Below are 23,205 nucleotides of genomic sequence, written 5' to 3' on the forward strand. Positions count from 1 at the left end.
TACATATTATAGTACTCTATTTCTTTTAAATGTCTTTTAATTTTTTTTCACTAATTTAGACTGTCATTTCTTATATAAAAGCTGAAATGAAAAACTTTATAAACAGAAAGGAATGGCACATTTCCAAATGTTATCTAGTGTGTTTCCATGCACAAAATATTAAAAACCACTGCTGTGTAACTTTAATTTCAATGCTTAAAAGGCAAATTACAAAATTTGGCTCTTTCTAAATAAATTACCTCAATGATAGTTGGTTTCCCCACATTTTCAGCTGTTGGAGACCCATATAGGACTCCATCACTATATGGTGTTCTTTGGATATATCGAAGCCATCCAGGTCTGTCTGGGTAACCCATTAAATTTGTGTTAAATATTATGGGATCATTACTAATCTCGCCTAAATAAGAAACACAGAATTAAAGCATTAAATAGTTATTGGTAGTTTCAATCAAAACATTCTGTTTAAAAATTTTTTTCTTACATATGTAGCAAACTAAATGCACACACACACACACACACACACACACAAATTCCATCTGGGAATTTAGATTAGGGACCCATGTAAAGAAAAAAAAATCCTTTGGGTGTTAATTTGTGTAGAAATCAGATGCAACAAAGAAAGCAGATTCATAAGATTTTCTTGGAAAAAAAATTTTTTGGTCACTTAAGAGTGGGACAGTTCCACCAGTGAAAGAACTCTCTCTCAGAAAAATTCCCTTATCATTGTCATGTATTCATTCTTTTGAGAAGCATTCTTTTCATGAAACTCTGGATACTATCAAACTCATATTAACTGATATCCCAACATTATAAAAATATCATCAAAACAAATATAATTTTAAAACATTCAAGAACAGGATGAGAGATGTTACAAATTCAAAACAATTGTAATAATGATAACATTTATTAATAATAAACAATAACAGAATCATTTATTAGCACTTTCCTGGCCCTGTGTTAAATGCTCTATAAGCACTATTTCATACTATTTTCAAACAAACCTATGAAAGCAGTATTTTCATTTAGCCCTAATTTTATTGATTGAATATATTTTTTTATATTAAATAACTTCTCTATGGTTATATTAAATGATGAAACTAGCATTTAATCCTGGCTGACTCCAGAAACTATGCTCAACTACATGTTCTCTTCTCAAATGTAAGAGCTGCTGTTCAAAAGGTTTAGCTATATTGTTTGGCAAACATGAAATTATTTTAAAATAATTGATAAAAAGACTGCCTTTTTTCTTGAATGCTATTAAGAACATGGTTTACTATATTTTATGAATGTTCTCAGGTATGCTATTCATCATATAATCCATAAAAAGAATATTTATATTAATTTTAATGCTAAAATGTGCTCTTACAAAATATAATTTTCAAAAAATCATATTTACTTGTTACATAGGTAAGAGTTGCAACTTAGTATGTTTTATCTTGCTATTCTTTCTACATCTTCATTAATTTGATGGCATTTGTGATCATTCAAAATAACATATTTAAACCAATGAATTAAATAAGACTTCATAATTGGTGTTACTTTGAAGAAAAAATTAATCTCCATCATATTACTATGAAGTTATATAAAATTATCTCACATTGTAAAAATGTTTTTTTAGGAATTCTTAGTATCATATTTCATTCTCTTCTACAACACTGTATAGTTTTCCAAAAAAGCAATGTATTATGTAAGAATGCAAGTCTTAATACAGAAAATCATAATTTTATAGCTATAATTCTTTCTATGTGAATACAGGTAGATCATTTGTCAGAGGATTAACTCAAGACTAGGAATCCAGAAATATGCTTTCTCTAAAATTAAAAAATGAATTATTTCCTTTTGTAATTAAATTTCTAATCTTGAAATGAGAAACATTCTACAATGACCAATTTATCAGGTATATTGACCATTTCAAATAATATTAATGATATTTGATCACATACCATCTAGATTAGATAAAATGAGCAAAAAGAAAAATTAAGTATATTAACCACTTTTTCCCCCCACAAAAGAACGTACCAGGTTTTGGGTAAGGTGGAAATTCCCCCTTGAAATACTCTCTTTCCAAAACATGAACAAAGAGAACACCTGCAGATGGGTATACATTCCGATCAGAGTGCACCTTCGAGAAAATAGTATACACTGAAAACAGGAGGAAAAATTAGAGAGAGAAACAAAAATAATGAGAGAGGCCCTTGATAATTCAGCTTATACTGTAAATAAGGGTTTCACTATGCAGAAATTTCTGGGAAAACTAAAGCAACGTGCAAAAGAACGGTTAATAAAAGTTTGTTTTAAAGGGAAGTGATTTTAGAACAAAACATGGAAAAACTCTTTCGAGTTATGTTTAGAGCCTTTTCAAACACTATGTAAACAAAATTGGACACATTTAATATTTTAAATTGTTAAATAACAAAGACATCAATAATATCTTTCTGGTAATTTATTTTTACTTGAAATTATCAACAAAAAACATCACGATAATTGATCAACTACATAATTGCTACAGCTTGCTTTTTTTCTCTTTCCATTTTTTAAAGAGAAGTACATAAAATAATTTTCAAGTGATAAGAATCTACATCATACCAATTGTTTTCTAGACAAAGCAAGTCAAGATATGTAACACCATCAATATATGTAAGGTAAGCTTTTATATACTTATAAAAATGCTTCGAATACTTTTTCTGAGTATTCATTCCTCATCTCTCCTAGAAATAATTTATTCCATTTTCCCTGATTTTGACAGTTAATAATTTGAACAACATAATCTATTGTATTACGCTACAACCTGAATAAGCAATAACAATTATATAATAAAATTCAGTGGAAATAATTTCTTTAAATGAAATGGGTCAGATTATGTGATTTATTGATAACAAGACATATGGTGTGAGTACATTAAAACGGCCAGATTGGTTTGATTAGTTCCCACCTATTGTTTCTATTCTGACTTCATTATCTCCACCAACACATTACTGCCATTCCCCTTGTCACCTCTACAATCTTTTTGGGGTTTCTGTCGTCCGATTGGCGAGTGGCTGCAATTTTTAGACAAATAAACCCTATCAGGCCAGTTCTTTCTCTTAGTCACTGATGGATTTGTAAATGGGGTAATTAACCTTAGGAACCCCAAGGCAGCTCTTGCCAAGCTCACAACTGACTAAAAGCCCTGGAGAGCAAGATCAGTGACAGTAAATGTTTCAGCATAAAAATAGGAACTCCCACAAAATGTTTCTTTATCTGTGAAAACTTGTCCCTGCAGTTCTGTGGACGGCTGCCAAAAAAGGAGAACTGAACTAAAATATTTGGCTTGTAGATTCATGTATACATAGCTTTATTACTAAAAACACAACTTCAAAGGCTATGTAACAGAGGGAAGGAAGCTGCAAGTCAGGTTTAAACTAGGTATGTAGGGAGGTTCATTCTTTCCTGACTTGTTTGGTCCTAGTACACATAAGCGGTTCTCCCATGGCATACAAAGTACCCAACTGCTACCCAAGAACGATTTACTCAACTGTGGAAATGATCCTATTCCAAAAAACAAGAATGAACAAATAATACAAAAATAGTAAGAATGGGAATTTGGCTTTTTTTTTTTTTAATCAGTTCTACCCCACACTATGCCCTAAATGCTAAGTGTTTTAAGGAATATGAAGATTAAAAAACCCAGTCCTTGTTGTCCATGAGTTCACCATCTGGTTTGACAGACCAACATCCACCTAACTAGGTATTATCCCAGAAGTATAAACTGCTCTGGCAGTGCTTAAGAGGATGGGAGGAGCAATCGAGGTTGGAAAGATCTGGAAAAGATTTATGGAAGAACGAGAATTTGATATACCTTTTAAAGTACTAGTAGGATTCTAAAACTCAGAGACGGGGAATTGAGCAGTAAACACACGTGCAAGATACAATAGTGGTATACTGTGGGGCCCTTTCAAGGAAGGAAATTAAGCCAGTGATGCTAGATTCTGTGATATACGTAAGGTAGGGGAAGGTAAAACTGGGAAGGAATGAAGAGTCAAATTATAGACAGTTTTGAACATCTGTTGAGAAGTTATTTCTTCAGAGCTTATCTAACTTATTCTTTCTAGAAATTAAAAACACCCTGAAGTCCAGCACTGAGTTTTATTTACCTTGTTCTTTTCTCAGCACCTAGAAGAATGTCTGGCATATTTGAGTAATTGTATCAATGCCAATGGAACAGATGAATACATTGTAATACAAAACACTGCAGAGGTAAACACAGGACTACATATATATAGAATATTTAAGTGTAGCACTTCATAGATTACCATCCTCCATTTACACTATACACTACTAATAGTCTCCCTCAGTTTTTGCTCCTATAATGTGGCAAAAGCTAGCTTATATAGCAAAAAGATTATTCGTATTAAAAAATATTGAAATGATTATATTTTCTTTATAGCCTCCACAGGGCCTGGCGTGGAACTATTAAAGGATACCTGCCACTCCACATCATCTCTCTTCAAAAACTAGTGTAGAACATATATATATCAGTTTCTGCTTTCATAAAAAACATTTCTGCAAACTATAGAACCAAGTCACATCTACCATAGCCCTTCTGGGTTTTAAGATGACATGCGTATTTCTTTATTCATGTGTACTCAATTGCCTTTCTGCAATCTGCTGAACTACATACTTGCTGGACAGTTACCTTGGCAACTCCACAGTAAAGCCTGCTTCACTTTAAGTATAGCATACCATTCACTTTGAGAAAAACATAATACAGATATATGACACATTCATCACCTAGAAATGAAAATGACTAAGCCTCTATGTTTTGTTTGTGAAAATAATACTTCCTTTCTATAGCATCAGTTTAAATTATGGGCACCCATACAACGCGTTAGAGAAGTGCTCCTTCCCTTTCCCTTTACCATTTGTTACTTGCAAAACAAATAGCTCTTCAAAAGAGGCTATTTGGGCAGTGTTTACACCTGTGCTTCCTTTCAAAAACAACAAATGACACAGAGAACTCGAAAGGATATGCTCTTGTTCTAAACACGAGCTATATAAATAATACTGATAAGGTCTGCACGAACACCCACAGAGGCTGCTACTCACAGTTAACACATGTTGCACTCACATATACCTAAGTATTACAAACTGTAAGCTCGAAACATATTGTTTTCCTTAACAGCAAGTCTTGAAAATCAAATTTAAACACTCTAAGAAACCACAACACTAAGATCTGATAATCTCTGAAATATACATGTGTACAGGTGCCATGCTAATCAAGCTGAGGTCACAGGGTCTGGCCTCTCTGTGTATCACATGGTTTTGCAATCTTCTATGGCTGCAAATCCATTACCTCTGCAAACACATGCTACTAGATACAAATGAAACTAGAAACCAGTGTGTGGCTAAATCGGAGCAAATCTATCACCATTAGAGGAAAAACAATTAAACCAAAAGTTCAACCCACAGGAGGTCAAAAACATCATTTTTAAATAGTAAGGATAGTTAGATTTGCAAAGATTAAAAACTTCTAAAGACAGTCATAATAGAATTTTTTAAGGAAAAATTATATATCTGAGTAGACAGAGTCTAAAGGGTATGTGGGCAAGGAGCAGGGATTTTCATTTCACCCTCATTAAATGTAGCTCCAATGTCTCTCATCACCATGCTACCAAAATCTTGTTCACAAAACTGTTCCCTTTACGTTTTAGTCATAGGGTATAGAACCTACAGACCCCTTCAACCACTGTTTATTATGTGACAGCACAGAGCCGAGAATCTAATAACAGACTGTGATAGCAGTAGCAATAAAGTAGGACCACATGCTAGCTAAATGGTGCCCTGTCTTTCTTTCTTTACTAATAGCCCGTTGGGAATTTTCTCTCTGTTATGAAAATATAAGGGTGTGCATTGGTGTGCTTACTCACAATTACCTTAAAAAAAAGAAAAAGTTTGGATGTATTTATTAGTAAACCTTAAATTTTGAAGGTATTATGGTGGTACACTGCTAATGACTCTGTGGCATGTAATGCCACAATTATTACCATGATTATTTTTAATGGCATATGCATATACATGGGCATGCCTTCAGTCCCACCTCTGCAAAAAAGTCCAGAGAACACTTACCGGCCCTTTTTCTGCATCACCAAGACAAACAAAAATACCTGGCTATAAAGATAAAATAGCTGCTGATTGTGAGACCCTGAAAGTTCCAGCTAGATTTAAACCTTAAAGCCGTCTCTCTTCTGAAATCATTGAGAAGTCATAAAGTACTGTCAATGTTCATGACCAGGTGACCTTTATTAGTAGTCAATTATGTATATGGATGCCTTATCAACAGATTAATGACTTTAAAATGTCTGTTTATATCATCATTTTCTAATTTTTAAGGTTTACAAGGATATAGTAAAATTACAGTTTACCAGGAACCCCATGGAACAAATCATTCCAGAGAGCTGATTTTTCTCAAGTCCTCGGCGGTCAATCCTTTTTCATAGTGGTATAAGATCATCATTTTACACATCAATTATTACACTCTGCTCTATTATACAGTGATGCCCTTATGGACTGTTTGGTTGCCTTGTTGTTTACCGATCATAGTAGCGGTTCTCAATCTGCTAATGCTTTTTAAAGGCTGTGTGTTTTATAGATTTTCTGCTTTCTCCTCTGTAGATAAGTTGTCAGCTGTCATTTCTCATTGCTATCAATATGTTTCCTATAGCAGCTTTTCTATCCCTTCTAATTTGCTGTTATTAATGTGCTGCAGGGTTAGAAACCAGCCTACCAAACAAGGTAGGACTGCGTGTTAAAATAAGAGCAAATACGTGATATTTTAACACACATGAGACTCTGCTAGATGTAAAAAACAAGAGCCTGCATTTGCCGCGTCTATTTCGGCTGCCCCAAGACCTTTTGTGGCGTATTTCCTGTTCTTAGTTGACGCATTACACTTCTGAATAAATGATCTTACTATAATTGGGACAGAGCCATTACTTGAAGCAAAAGCAGCATAAACTCTGTGAATTAAACACATTCAGAAATAAATAAGTGTATAATTGAAAGTCTTAATTCAACCCATATGTTATGTAAACATGAACTATCAAATCAAAATAGATTTAATGCATTGTATAAAGTAATTTCTTACATATTTGATACGTGGGGAATATACGGCATAATTTAAACAAAGAGATCTATGAATTAAATGATATATTACCCTTAGCAACAGCTAAACCAGCCTAAGAATATTGTAACACATTATAATTAATAAGCAACTTATTAATAAAAAATTAAAGTCTATTTCTAAAAATACTGCAATTTTGTCAATTTGCCTCTAGTGTTCAGCATTTTAAGATGTAAGCTATTCATTGAGGAACATCACAAAGGTGCTTTACTTGAGTCCAAATTACTTAATTTAGACAGTGTGTATTTCCCAGCTGTTCAGAGTATTGCTTTAATGGTAAGTATTATCTGGGAAAAAAAATTTGGATAAGAATGATAAAGATTTTTAAATATGTTTAGGATATAAACAGAGTACTGAAAGGCAACCTACCTGGTACAGGTTTTAAAATAAATTTTTGCCTAAGTAACTAGGTATGATCATCCCAGATAATTAAAAATGTTAGATACTAACAGGTAAAATAAGATTTCTTGTCTTATAATTTACAATTTTAACAGCTAAAAGGTTTTTATAAGATTCAGAACCCCTGTATATACAGCACTCCAGAAGCCACTACCAATTCATCAGAATTCATTATAAGAGATGAATCCCACTTGCTATCTCTGTATAAAGAGAAACCATTTCAGGGTTTTCAGAGCCTGACATATTTATGGATACCTTCCTAATTTTTTTTTAACATGTTACTACTCTATAGTCAAACTGAAAGTTAATTATTAAAACAGATAATTGCTGAATATTTTAAGAGATACTTTCTAGCCAGGTACACCAAATCTGTTGGGTTTTTTTTTTTACTCACTAAGATTTTCCCTGTGTTTGATCAATCCAACTTTATAAACTTTATAAACCTTTGAGTTTACTCAACATCAAAGTATTGCAGGCCATTCATTTGGCAGTAGGCAGCCACTGTCTTTGTTTCAGTCACAGGTAGTCCATGCCTAGGCTGTGAAATTCATCACAGGGACAGCCTTTGTAAACTTCATTTCTCTAAGAGATACAGCCACTTTTCTTTCCATGAGGTAGAGGAGAAACTACTACTTGGATTTTTTTATATAAAAAAGCAGAATGTTTCTGCATAAAATTTTTTTCTCCCTACCAAAGCTATTTACTTTAATTTTTCAAAACTTGAACTAAATATCTAGATCATTATATGATTGCAAGTGTTTTCCCTTTTTTTCTTATATGTCAGTTGGAAAGAGGTTGCAAACCATTGTTAATTGGTGATCAATAAGCTTAGTCTCAGAACACTACAGCTGAAAAGGGCTTTAGATGTCATCCTGTCTAGATAAGTCAAATATCTTTCTCTACTAAAAAATAGATCGCAGCATTACTTCCATAAGGGCTCACTCAGCCTCCTGCTCAACCCTGAATTCCTGAGTTACTACTAATCAGAGTTGGAATGCCTTTGTTCTCCAGGAGATTTCAGCCCTTCATTCTATAGATGACAAAATTGAACCCAGAGGGACTAAGTGACTGGTTCAAGCCTGTAGGACTAGTAAGAGGAAGAACCAGGACTTGAACCAGGGTAGTCACATACTTTGTTGATTTGAAAATGTAAGTTAATACATTTGGTAGTTGTACCTTCTATTATTACATCCCACTACAGTAAGTCTATCATGTTGCATAATACCTTAATTTTTAAAATTACCTCTCCTTGTTTTATGAAGAACCAGAACTTGACCAGATAATCCAGATAATCCAAGTTTATTCTATTATTTCATAGCGTTATCGTAATTATATTGCACAACTGGAAGAAGGGAGTTGATAATCATAATTTCAAACACACTCGTTTTTAAAGGAAAAACAAACCTAAAGATTAGAAGAGGAAACATTTCAGCCCTCATAACCAGAGCTTAGAAGAAGAACCTTACATTTCTTGTAGATGTTTCTTTAAAATCCTGGAACTTTGTGATCTTTTTCTGATTTTGCCACTCTTCAGAGGCAAAGAAGAATATATATTTTCAATACTAGGGGCCACTTCCTGCTCCTTTCCAATCAACAGGAAAAATAAGTCATCTAGAGATACCTCTGTCTTCAAGCCATGTAGTCCTCTGACTGTCAGCAAGCCAAGAAGAAGCTTCTTTTAAGAGGGTAGAAGAGAATTCTATTGTTACCCAGAATACATATTAAGTTCATTTCCATGAATATTTAGTTTAAAGTTTAACATTTAAGTTGAAAATAATTAAGAAATCAGGACAGAATCATTTTAACTTTGCCTTAGATTCTTAAAAAAAACATAGTGAAAGCCAATCAGTAAACCTAAGGCTAAGCCATTTTAGAATGTGAGTTTTCCTAAGAAAGGAGAATTTGAAGATGAATACTCCCTTTTTATTTAGATTGTTCCAGGCTTAAATTTTAAAATTTTAAGTTCCCCTACCCCTACCCCAGGAAAAAGGGAAGGGAATCCATATTTAGAGTGCTCTTTATAACTTTTGTAACCACTTAATGTGTGTCGAGGTAGAATGATGCCAAGTGTGAAATGTGTTCGTCTGAGGCATTTGAATTCCTCAGAATCCCATTTATAGAAGAGGTACCACCTCAATGCTTCAGTTAAGAATTGGAATTTTATTTAAAAGAAAAGTTACATTACAAATGCAACTTCTAAATTTATTTTACTATATAAATGCTCTTATATTCTGGGCCAAGCCCATGGTGCACTTGGGAGAGTGCAGCACTGGGAGCGCAGCAGAGCCCCCGCTGCCGGTTCGGATCCTATATAGGGATGACCAGTGCGCTCACAGCGCTCACTGGCTGAGCGCAGTGCGGCCGGTCTCAAAAAGGACACACACAAAAAAATGCTCTTATATTCTTTTGCGCTCTCTTGAAATCGTCAAAAAGAGATGTCTGGGATTCATGGTCAAGAACATCTCAAAGAACATTTTATATCTTTTTGTTGTTGTTGTCTTTTTTTTTTTTTTTTTTACTGACCGGTAACAGGATCGCAACCCTCAGTGTTGCGCCCGTACCGGGGACCGGCAACGGGATCACAACCCTCGGTGTTGCGCCCGCACCACGCTCAGCCAGTGAGCAGGAACCGGTCTCCACATGGGATCCGAACCCTCGGCGGGAGTACCGCCAAACTCCCAAGCGGCGCACTCTCCAGTGCGCCACCGGGCCGGCCCAGAACATTTTATATCTTAAACAGCATTAAAAAATGGCCTTGCTATACAAGCTACTAGTATTTGTTATTGTAATTTTTAAAGTGATGAAACAATTCTCTTCTTCATACAGATGATGAAACCTATTTTTTTGATAATACAGAACTATAATGATTGTATTTAAATAAGAAGGAGACCAGCAAGGGGAAAGAATCTAAAAGGATGAGATCAAGAGAAACTGAGAAAATAAGAGAATTTGATAAACTGAACTGATTACCTCAGTAGATTGAAGATGGATCAATCATTTCTATTTTCAGAACTTCAGTTATCTTTCAGGTCCAAAGGAGAAAATCAGTTTGAGGTCCAATGGTAGCACAAAGTTTGAAATAGGAAGAGAACAGTATCTCTTGGAGATTCTAAAGGATGCTATGTAAAGGTCATGGAATGCATTTCACTACAAACAGCACCATAATAGATGACTCACTTGGGTCTAAGAGCTGGTTAGAGAGTACTCTCTTGGTTAATCAAATAGGAACAGGAGGAAAACGCTCAGAGAGAAGAGAAGTTCTAGGGATCAAAGTTAAAGAGAAGAAACTGAAGAAAAGAGAAAGGATGACTGCAATTTAGTGTAAAACGGTGTTAAGTTCAGAGGAAGAGTCTTCAGGGATACTATGTGGGGCAACAGAAGCCAGGGCAGGTCCAGGGTACTTTGGAGGTGACAGAGCAGAAGTACAGTGCAGACTGCAACAATGAAGGACACCTAGAGTCCATAACTAGAAAAATATTAGAAAACAAGAAGGGATATACCAAAGAAGCCGAAGGCCCTCAGCATGATCAAGGAACCAGCCAGATAAGGGTAATCAGGGGTGATTCCCTTGCAGGAACTAGGGAGAATCTGCTGAAAATATCTAAAGAGGGTGTGGGAAAAAGGATTATGAGGCCATGGGCTTAAGTCCTGGAACAAGTATATCTAGTGCTTTTTAAAACAAATTTTTGTGATCTTTTCATGGAAAGTTATTATTATAAAAATCTGTTTTCTATATTTGAGCAATGGAAATGCATAGGTATTTGTGGGTTTGTTTCAAAGACAGCAGGGAAGAAGAGATGTTGGGAACCTCTGTCCCACTGTGAAACAGATCTTGGGGTAGAAGATTCCAGTGCAAGAATAATTTGGTACCTGTTCTAAAAAAGTTACTGACTCCATCTTCAGAGATGTATGAAGAAAATGAGGTAAGCCAGGAATCACTCCTACAAGTATCCAGAAGGTTTTATCTGGAGGGAAGGCCATTTTATCACACAAAATTACTGTTTCTTTAAAATACTTAAACATTATTATTATTATTATTATACACATTTTTTTGTTGCCCCAAGGTTATAGAAACTAGGCTACTACTCTGCTAATGTTCATGACCACATATTAGCCAATATTTTGCATGTGGGAGGAGGAAAGAACATAAAGATTAATTAACAAAATTAAGTGAAAGTTCATAATGGTAATTGATATTTTGAAAGCAACTAATATTTTTACTATTAAGTAAGGCCTTTTCTCCCTAATGAAATGCATGATTTCAAAGGTCCTGGAATATTGTTGATGAACACATTTACAGATAGGGAATAAAAATTTAGCAGGATCAGTCAATCATTCACAGGACAATAAAAAATAAGTGCCAAATAACAATTTAATAGCAAAACATATCAATTTGGTTTTGCAACAAAAATCATCCAAAATTAGCCAAAATATTTATGACCATTTTTTTAAGGTTGCATAAATACTGTTTTAAAGTGACATACAAGGGGCCGGCCCTGTGGCGCACTCGGGAGAGTGCAGCGCTGCGAACGCTGCGCAGCTCCCCTCGTGGGTTTGGATCCTATATAGGAATGGCCAGTGCGCTCACTGGCTGAGCGCCGGTCACGAAAAAGACAAAAAAGAAAAAAAAAAAAAAGATATACGAGGGGTATTCAAAAAGTTCATGGAAGGATTCATATTATCTTTTAATTTAATTTTTCCACAAACTTTCTAAAGTACCCTTATAAATTGCTTCTTAATGTTTTTCAATGTTTTATATATAAGTTGTTACAATAACCACACTGGGACAATGTTTATAAGTGGCAAGCTAGCTGGATAAGGGGCAACAACAGGTTAAAAACACAGGAATGATTTTTAGTTAAAAAGCTACAACAAGGGAAAAAAAACTTAAAAAATAATGGATTAAGAACATAGAGGATCAGAAGTTTTAGAAGATTAGAAAAACAAAATTTTATGTTATTACAATTGACTTATCAAAAAAAAATCCACACATGACTAAAAAAGAAAAGGGAATACAGGAAGCAGACATTTAATTGACTCCCCCAAAGGGAGTGAGATTTACAACCTAAACTCACCATCTTTCTTCCCAGCAGCCATTTTTCTGCTGATTATAAAACTGTTGGCCTGTTTGGTCGTCCAGTTAACTGTTCCATTTATGCCATCAGCACAGCTTAATAAAAAGGCTTTTCAGAATGAAACAAATGCACAAAAAATGAAATTAATGTCAAAATAAAATGACCATAACAGATCATCTACTATTAACTGGGATCAGATTCCTTCCAGCCTGGCCAGCTGTTTAATTCCAGTCAACAAATATCTGTTGTTTGTCAATACAAGCACTATATGGGGATACAAGGTAAACAAGACACTCTTCCTGCCCCCCTGCAAGTAGTTTCCAGTCTATGGGGATTAGCAACTCATGTACAAAATTTATGTAATATATAATATAACGTATATAATAATTATACACACACACATAATGGTAGATAGTCTAAGTGCTACAAGAACACTAAGGGGAAAATAATTATCTCTGTCTAGGAATGCTGTGTTAAGTTTAAAGTATCTTTTAAACTCAAAGTTAAAAAGACAACTCAGTTAGTTCAACTGGTCAGAGCATGGTACTGATAACACCAAGGTCCAGGGTTTGATCCCTGTACCGGCCAGCTGCCAAAAAAAAAGCAAAAACAAAACAAACAAACAAACAAAAATGAACAAACAACAACAACAAAATTAACAGTTGAGTTTTGGAAACGTTACACTAGCAGCAATGAACAAGATTGAGGTTAAGGGATACTAAATAGGGGGCTATCACAGGAGTGCAGGGTAGCCACCAGGTTGAAAGGAAAGAAAAGGTGATGCCAGTTACAAGATACCACGGAGATACTAGCGACAATACTTCAATTGTTGGATGTAAGGCTAAAAGGAGATTCAAAGATGGCTTTAAAATTCTGATCTAGCATGACATAGAACAGTGATACCTTAGGAACCCCAGAAGAGAAGTCAGTTTCGGGAGAAAAGTGATTAATTCAATTTGGGATAAGTTAAATTTAGGGTAACAGTTGGATATACAAGTGAAACCATCTAAGATGGGAATTAGATGGGGATAGAGCTCTGGTTCTTAAGACAATGTAATGGGGCTTCAGATTCAGATTCAAAGTTTTTCTCCAGAGAAATGATTGTTGAAGCCAAAGCCCCAGTGCAATTCCTTAAAGATACCATGCCCCCATGTAACACACATTAGGCACTCATGTAGAAAATGATCTGGAGTATGTACATATTCACGTTCTTGACCTATTCATCTGTCCTGTTTCTCATCATCCAAATTGCCAGTCTTACTGCTTACTCTCCAATTTCTCATCCTTACTTTTCAGACTTGATATATCTGGGCATCATTTTTCTGACTATGATATTGGCTCTCCATCCTATTCTCCCTTACTCTGGCCATCTCAGGTAAGTTCCCTGAGTTCAGCTCATCCCAAGAATCCACCAGGGTCTATTCCATAGATTTGTCCTAGCTCCTGAACCTGAAGTGCAGTAAGAAAGAATGCACAAAAAGTAGGAGGGACAGCAAAGGCAGAAAACTGTGTCAATAAACACATTTACATATCAAAAGCAGAGGATGATTCAGCAACGAAAGAAGAGAGACAGTCCAGAGAGGTTGAACAACTGAGTCTGAAGTGCCACATAAGCCAAAGGAAAAGAGATGCCCAGAAGGAGAATGTGATCAACATCCTTACCTATTGCAAAAAGGTCAAAGAGGATGAGAGCTTAGAAAAGACGACTGGACTTGAAAAGTGAGAAGTTACTGGTGACTCCTTGACAGTGGAGTTCCAATAAAGCCGTGAGAGTAGAAGCCAAACTGCAAAAGGTCAAGACGTGGATACAGCACATACAGTTAATCTCTCAAGAATGCTGGCCAGAATAGAGAAGCAGAGATCAAATGACAGACTAAGGAGTAGCAAGTGGAAAGAAAGGCCAGTTATTTTAGTATGTGGAAACTTAGATTTGTACGTAAGCTGAGGAAAAGATGTAAGAGGAGAGAAAGAGATTAAGGATAAAGAAAATTGTGTGATGAGACACAATCCAAGCAAAAGTAGAATGGGTAGGACCAAGCATATACAAGTAAAGAAAGTCCTTCATGAATGAGAAAGTAAAGACAAGTGAAGACAGAAAGTGAGTGGGCTACAGCAAACTTAATGTTAAAGGTGCTCCCCACCTTAATAAGTCAGAGATGCAATGTACATTTCCTTTCCAAATTGAAATTTTAGTAAAACTTTGAACTTAAACTAAACTATTAGAAATAGCAAGTTCCCTTCTAAAATGAAAAAAAGAATGTAATTCAAAAGCCAGGTTATGAAAAACAATCAAACAAGCAAAAAAAATCCTCGGGTGACCATTTCAGTGATACCTGGGAGTGGACCTCAAAGGCCCTAGCACCTTAACAAATAAGCTACTTAATTTGTATTCAATTTTTAAATATGTAAACTTAAGTATACTAGTTTCATGTACTAGAGGACCAATCTTATGAATGACTTACCTAATAAATGGTTGATTCATTTAATAACTGAAATTATGTACTTTTAAATCTACATGAAAAATACAGTAGGAATTTCCTAATTCTTTAAGATAAAACAGGAGCAGAAATGTTAATAGTCTCTTGTGGCAAAATACCCCACCCCCAGGGTTCTCCTGATCACCAGGTTCCAAAGGAAACATGCTAGATACATAAGAAACAGTTGGGAAGCTTTTTAAAAATACATATTCACATGCACTCCAAAAATTATAATAAAAAAATTTAAAAACACATATTCATAACTCCTCCATGGAAAGTCTAGGTAGGTGGATTACACATTTCATCAGGTGAATCTCATACACAACTATGAGCTCTAGAAGATTGAGAGAAGATTGAGAGAAGACCGAGAGAAGACCTACAGAATGCAACAGAATATAGGATATTCATCTGTCACATTATATGCAATAAATGTAGGGCTGATCTTAGAACTGAAAACCCTACCCACTCCTACTTCCAACTGGTCTACGATTTATAACCAGTTTGCAAGAACATGCAAGTCACTGCTGGACAGTGGAAAATCCCAACCTAGAAAAACAGAAATTAGGTGGCCAAATTCTCTACATCTTTCCAAAGAACAATGTATATGTGGATCTGACAAGCAACATTTAGATTAACTGCTTCTAATCAACAGGGCCTGAGCAAAGTGCTTTCACATATATTGTCTAATTCGATCCTTACAAAACCAAATCTATTAACATGTCTAAAGATTACAGAGGCTTAATCTTAAAGCAGAGTGGAATAAATCCCGCAGGCAAGCAGACACTCTATAAAATTCTCCACTTCTCCATGAATTGGGTAGTTACCATAAAGAAAGAATGGGTTGAGTGCCCAGACAGCTCCTCTTTTGTTCCTTCCTTTATTCTAGCTCAATGGTTCTCAGACTATGTTGTGCATAAGAATTATTGTTCAGAGTTATATACACAAAACTACACATATTGTACTTTATGGGTGATTTAAAGGATTTACTAGGATAACTTAAAGTCTATGGAATTTTTGTCTTATACTCTTGCTTTTAAATCTACTAACCCAGCATAAGATTTAACACCACTGCATGTCCTTGGCTGGTGAACCAACGTGTCACTACTCTTACTTTCCAGGTCCTGTATAAGAGCAGTCTAGTTGGCTTTTACAGGATTCAAAAAAACAAATTTGATTGGTGTCTCAACTGTTTAAAAAAAATAGAGGCTGGGTAAAATAGTTTAAATATATTCTACAGATATAGCTCTATTTTAGACCAACACTGCTTTGAGCACATTCATTTGTTAAAAGTTCATATTGATCCGTATAAAGTCCTACTTTGACCACAGAAGACTGAAGTCCAATAAATCTAAAGAAAAGAACAACTTTGTATAGCTCTACTCACCAGGCAATGTCACTAAAGGCAAGACAAAACACCACAAATGATGTTGCTGCTTAAATATTTAAGTCCCACACCTTGAAGGAGAAATCTGAATAATATGGAAATAACTATTTGTTTTTAATTGTGTGTCAAAGATCATGGATCCGCTCGACTAACTTCTTGTATAGAAAATTATTGTAATCTGTACATTGACAAGTGCAGAGTGCTCCCTGAAAAAGGATAGTTACTTTAGAGTTTGATTTTCATTAGAAAAGGACGAATGCATTTTCTGTGTGAAAACAAATTTCCTTAGGATGAAAAAATATGACTCAATGTTTAAAATATTTATCCTATACACAGCTTTTCAAGATTAAATCTAATGTGTAAAGAAATGTCAACCTGTATAAACTGGTTCTTGGACTTCCTTCAAAGATAATGGACCATCCTCAGAAATCTTAAAAGGAAGAGAACACTGTGCTCTATGGATTCATGATAATCTATGCTACAGTTATACCTGGGTGTGAGTTTTGCTCTAACTCATAAACACGAAAGCAAAGAATAACATGCATACTAGGTTTATACAGCCCAAACTAAGAACATTCTCACAATTAGCAGGGATATCACTGTACACAGTTTACCCTTTAACCAACTCTTCAATGTTCCTCCTCCAAAATCACCAAAGCCTAAATTAATCCAAAGCTGACATGCCCTCAAATGCCCTAGAAACCTTACGATAGCTAAAGATTTTCTTAAGATTCCATGATTCATTTTGAGTCTTGTAGCAGGATGACTACATTTCATCTGGCCTGGGGCAAGTACTCTCTGAAGAGATACTACTCTTTCCTAAACCTGAATAATTTGCTGACTGGGGAGAAGGGGGTTGCTACTTAATAAAAGCAATTGTAGAGCTGTGAATAGTGACTGATTGCTGATGAGCTAATCAGAATGTCAAGGGATAGAAATAATAAATAATAACTTACCCAGACATTACTGTCCAAGTAAACAGCAGGATATGCCAAATGAAATTTAATCTGATTAACACACTCACCTTAGAACCAAATTATCAAGTGTTTCTCTGTCCACCACTCCATTTATCTAAGGGGAATCAAAGACTTTGTTTCCAAAAGTTACATATAGAGCTACACCCCTTGCATCTTTTCTCTTCTCTCACCACCCCCCATCACCAAGTCACTATGTTGCTCACTTACTCTCTACATTTTTCTCTTTCCTTTCTTTATGCAACTCTCCTTAACACTTTATAAATTGCTTCTTATTTTCATGTTTTTCTCTCTAAAAAACATTAGCTGACCATTACTTATAATTAGCTACCATGGTTTGAGTGCTAAGTGCTAGATACTATACTAAGGATGATTTTACACATATTAAATAATTTAACCCTTACATCCACTGTGTGAAGTTGGTAATATTAGTTCCATTTAACAATGAGGATATGAAGTCTCAGGAAATTATGTAACTTACTCCAGTTCATATGTTCAATAAGTGGCAGAGTTGGATTTTGAACCCATTTCATGGCTGACTGCAAAGTCTATGTCATCTACTCATCAATATACCCCCAAATAGTTAAATGGGAAAGCAATTTGTAAACCATATGTTTTTATGTAATTTGAGATATTATTACTACTAGGAGGAATAATACTACTACTAGAAAAAATATGTTGCCCCTGACTTCTGATTAGAAATAGCTATCAACAAGGCAATGCTATTGGTAGGCAGTGGAAAATAATCCCATGCACTACGTAATTATTATGTTATTATCTGGGAAAATAATCCCAAAGCACAAAAACAAAAACAAAAAGAAACCAAAACAGTTCACGGAAAGAGGGAAGCTAAAAATTAGTAGAAACCTATGGGGAAAAAAGGGTTTTGATGAGGAGGACTGCCCACTCCAACCTCTGAAAGGAGTCAAGAAAAGATATTCCTAAGAAAAGTGTAACAGCAAGACTTTAAACCAAAAATGCCAGAAAAAGCAGCCTCAACTTTGTTAAAACAGAAGAGCCTGGCAGGGCAGAACATAAATAATTACTTAGTACAATTAAAAATTATTATAATTTTATAATTTTTTAGCATAAGATAAAATTTTAGGTAAGAAAAAAAGACATTAGAGTAAAATAAAACTGGAGTACAGAGAGGTAGTGTTTAATATCAGAATCTCTGGAACACAGAGTGTCTGGGTTCAAATCCCAGTTTTCGTTCATTGGACAAGTTATTCAATGTCTCTGTGCCTCAGTTTCTTCATCTGGTAGGAACAGAATAGTACCCATGTCATAGAGACACTGTGAGTATAACATGAGATAATACATTAAAACCTTTAGAAGAGTGCTTAGCACATAATGATATCCTCACAAAAATGGGAGCTATTATTACATTTTATCTTCAACTAATTTGAAGGAAATTTTGGATTTCTTTAAATGTGATTAATTTTTTAAATAAATCTTCAAATAAAAAAATTGTTGTCACTACAGCTGGCATTATAAAATATGGCACTCTCAATTTTTCTTTCATGATCATGACACATGAAAAATGATCATTTTCTGTGGCAGAGTGGAGTAAACACTGGATGTTACTCAGGAGCAGGGTTGACAGCCTGGGGACTCCAACCATACCAAACTCCACTTTGTGATCTGCCTGAGGGCTAAGAAGACAGCATCTCAGCAAGTCCTCTTTCCCAGCACTGAGCCAAGGGACACTAGTTTAACTCTTTTGAGGAAAGCCAAGTGCAATGAGATGATATTGATACTTGCTGATTCTGATAAACTCTTAGTATTTATTCTGAAGAAATGATGCAACAAAAGCAAAAAAAAAAAAAAAAAACATTGTAGGCATAAGATTCAACTTTTCATTAAACATAATACCAAAATTGGGTGGAAAATTAAATGTCTAATATAAGAAGAGGTGGTTTGATAGAACAGTTAATGGAGAAGTGAAGGTTCCTCACTTCTCTTGGTAGTTTTTGCCCCTTTGCTCAAATAGCCCGGGAAGATAAGTTTGGGTTTCCACTCCTGGAAACAGTACTATCTCGCTCAGAAATTAGATGAAAAGGGAGCACCTGTAGGACCATTAACAGAAGATATATAACATATGCAATATATACATGCAACATTACAATTTAATGTCCTCATCTGCAAAATGTTGGGCTGTTCTGAAATTAATAAAATTAGTAAAAAGCAGAATACAAAACAGTATGTAGGCTATGTGAAAACCAGAGTAATAGTGCAATCTAGTGGAAAAGGATTAAAAGGCAAATCGTATAAGCTATTGGGTTAGAGAAGTAAAGCTGCAGGAAAAATTTCTGTTCAAAACAAAAAATACAATAATGCTTACATGATCTTTCCCACTAAGAAACCTGTGAATGAGAAATAGTCTCACATTGGATGTTTGCTTTAAATTGTCATTAATTTTCTTTACTATAAAAGCCATATATTCCCATTGTAAAATATTCCAATAGTATAACCAGGAGGGTATAAAATATAAAAGTTCCCTCTCATGTCCCTATTTCATCCCATCAATGCCACTGCCTAGGGTATCTACTCTTAATAGTCTTTGCATCTTCCCATATTCTATGCATATAAAAACATATATTTGTACATGTATACACATAAACATACATATACCCTGTTTTCTTTTTACATAACACAATCACACTTTTTTTGTTTGTTTTTTGGCAGCTGCCCTATGCGGGATCCGAACCCTTGACCTTGGTGTTAAAACACCACACTCTAACCAACTGAGCTAACCAGCCAGACCCAATCACACTTTTGTCACTTAGGATATATCTTGAACATATTTATATCATACCACATTTTCAGGTTGTGTAGCTTTCTGTTATGTGTCTCAGTCATAATTTATTTGGCATGACCTTGAACTCAGCCTGTCCAAACTAGGACTCATGATCTTTCCCTTAAAATCTGATCCTCTTCCAGCATTCCATGTCCCATGAGTGGCATCATCATTTTTCTATCTTTATGCAGATGACAGAAATCTGGAAATCATCCTTGACATCTCCTCCAGGCAAACTCTATCCCCAGTTCAATCCTATCCCCACTCCTGTTGCTTTTTACCCCCCAAGATGTCCCTTCCTATCTTCATCTCCCCATCACCACCCTAGCCCACAAGGTCACCATCTCCATCCTGGACTAATAAAGTAGCTTCATAATTGGTCAATTGCAATCTATTCTGACTCCTCCAGCCCTTTCTTCACAAAGGAGCTGAAATGCTCTTTTTGAAATGCAAATCTGATCCTGTCCTGCTTAAATCCCTCCAGAGTTCCCATTGATCTTGATATAAAGATTAAACTCTTTAAGGTTGTCTATTAGGTCCTGCAAAATTTGCTCCTTGACCTCTTCTCTGGCCTCATTTCATATTGTGCTCACCCTTCTCTTTCTGCTCCCACCTCAACTGGACTTCTCTCAGCAATTTCTATTTGCCACAATCAATCTGCCTCAGGTCTCTGCTCCAGGGCTCTTCCTTTTACCTCAAATATACCTTCCCTCTTCACCTCACTAACACATACTCATCCTTCAGATCTGAGCACTTCCTCAGAAAAGACTGCCTTAATCCCCTGGTCTGGCCAAATCCCCTACTTAGAAGGTCTAGTAGTGTTTGCAGCACTTATCGTAGTCCTAAGGGCACATTTATGTGTGTGATTATTTGATTAATCTTCATGAAGATGAATCAAGTAATCTTGAAAAAAATTATTTGATTAATCTTTGTTAACCCCATTAGTTTTTGTAAAAAGTTCCATGATGACTGAGACCGTGTAATCTCCAGCCTCTAACCAGGGTCTCAAAACAAGTCGACACTCAAAAAAAAACAAATGAATAAAAGAATTATTAATTAGTAAGGATAACCACAATTTTTTCTAGTTTTTCATTATCATGATCAATACTACAATAAACATCCTTGTCTGCATCTTTGAGCACTTTCCCCAGCATATCTGTAAGCTAAACTTTTAAGAAGTAAAATGGGTAGATAACAAATAAAGTAGATTTCAAATTCTAATATGCACATGTAGCAACCCATTCTGTTTCTACTTCTGCAGTACTGGTCTTTGATTAGAACCAACTCTGTAACTACAGAAAATGAAAGATGTTAAAGAAGCTACATTGAATTAACTATTTCATACGAGAGAAAAGCTGATGTCATTTTACCGTACAATGAGAAACACTAGTTTGCTAAAGAGGAAAAATAAAAAACCTCGAGGCTAATTTTTTTTTCTTTTGCATTCCAAGGTAAAATAGCAACTATACTTCTATGCCTACTGCTGAAAAAAGAGGGAACTAAAATATTTCACTTTAACTGCTATAGGAAAATTAACTGTGATCTCTTCTTTCAAATTCGCAGTGAACCCCAAATCTCCATAATAATCAAAGTGGTGACCAGATGAATGAGTGAAAAGCTAAAGAATAGGAAAGAATTTATACCAGAGCTGCCTAACTCCTAAAGATTTTTGAAGTGAGCGGCTTCGGCTTCTTCGTTTTTCAGAAAAGAAAGTCTGCCTTCTATGTCACAACAGATGCCGCGGTGACTCCCGTGGTACAGAATGCCATAGATGTATTCTGAAAATCTTATTCGTCTAAGGCAATTAGATAGAAACTGAGATGGGGTAAAGACGAGTGATTTTTAAGTAATAAAAAAATGCGTTTAAATCTTAGATGAAGATACAAAAAATAATAATTCTACCAGAGTGTGACCCAAGAAAAAGAAAACAACACTTCAGCTTTTACTAACACATTAACGCTTCTGAGAATATAATAGTAATCGTGCCAGTAACTAACGTTTCGAGGCTACCTACTTACTTCCCAATATAACTTCTTTAATTTTTAAAAGTTAAACACTGGGAATTATTACTTCCCAAGCACAGGAGCAGGAGCGAGCACCGCATTCAAGGAATTGCAAGTAGCCGCCTGCAAATCAGGTGAGCGCTGACAAGCCAGAACCTCATCTTTGAGCGTTTCTCTCTCGGAAACATGAACTCAGCCCAAGAACGCCTGTGGCATCTCCAACAACTAACTGGGAAGCGAGCCATCACAAGTTGCCTTGTGCATTATTACAATCCCAAGTTGCATGGCACTTTTATAAAAGATAAAATAAGAAGAAGAGAAAGTTGTTCCACATTTAAAAATATACTTCACACAGTAAGAGTGAGAGTGACTGTATTTCTGACCTAACAGTTGGAGTGGAGGAGAAAGTTCTGGATGTAAGGCAGGAGTGACAGCAGCAGGGAAAAGTTGGTTAGAAAAGATGACAGAAGACTCTTAGCTCCTTTCTTCACATCTCTCATTAGTTTGCAAGGCTCCAGGGCATAAAGATAGTGTCTGTGGAGTCAAAAGCACTTCTCAGAAGAAGGGTCCGGCAGGAAGCCTGCATACTCCACAAACGCATTTTGAGCAATCGCACTTTCAAAGTTAGACATAGTAATCAAAATAAACAATCAGTAGGCAGATAGACAGAGAGGAAAGAAAAATCTGCCCCAAGACATGTTTGAAACACTAAGAATGTGCCCCCGAGGGGGTCAGAAACAAAGCTAACCTGAAATGGAGAGAAGTTAAAATAGCACAGGAGTAGAAGCTACTTTTAATGGAAAGTTTTTATTTTGCTACTGAAAAGCTAAAAACTGTAAATTTAAGTATTGCACGGAGATATATTACAAGAGGGGAAAATTTGCAGATGGGAGAAGTATCCCACATTTCCCCCTGGGGAGGAGGCAGCTGAGGG

At 35.4% G+C, this 23,205-nt stretch overlaps 1 protein-coding gene across 7 annotated transcripts in view; it reads right to left on the reverse strand.

The window, feature by feature from the left end:
• Positions 1–23,205, reverse strand: part of SGCE (sarcoglycan, epsilon) — a 72,891-nt gene that overhangs the window by 43,756 nt on the left and 5,930 nt on the right. For 4 of the 7 annotated variants that reach the window (XM_008571691.1, XM_008571684.1, XM_008571677.1 and 1 more), the window contains exons 2-4: positions 12,634–12,741; positions 2,020–2,142; positions 240–397 (exon numbers count right to left, since the gene is read on the reverse strand). In XM_008571691.1, the coding sequence (XP_008569913.1) occupies positions 240–397; positions 2,020–2,142; positions 12,634–12,741 (389 nt within the window). The remainder of the gene's footprint in view (positions 1–239; positions 398–2,019; positions 2,143–12,633; positions 12,742–23,205) is intronic. The other 3 variants (XM_008571713.1, XM_008571706.1, XM_008571698.1) reach the window with 1 other exon arrangement.

The sequence above is a fragment of the Galeopterus variegatus genome, unplaced genomic scaffold (assembly GCF_000696425.1).
Source record: "Galeopterus variegatus unplaced genomic scaffold, G_variegatus-3.0.2 Scaffold43, whole genome shotgun sequence".
NCBI lineage: Eukaryota > Metazoa > Chordata > Mammalia > Dermoptera > Cynocephalidae > Galeopterus > Galeopterus variegatus.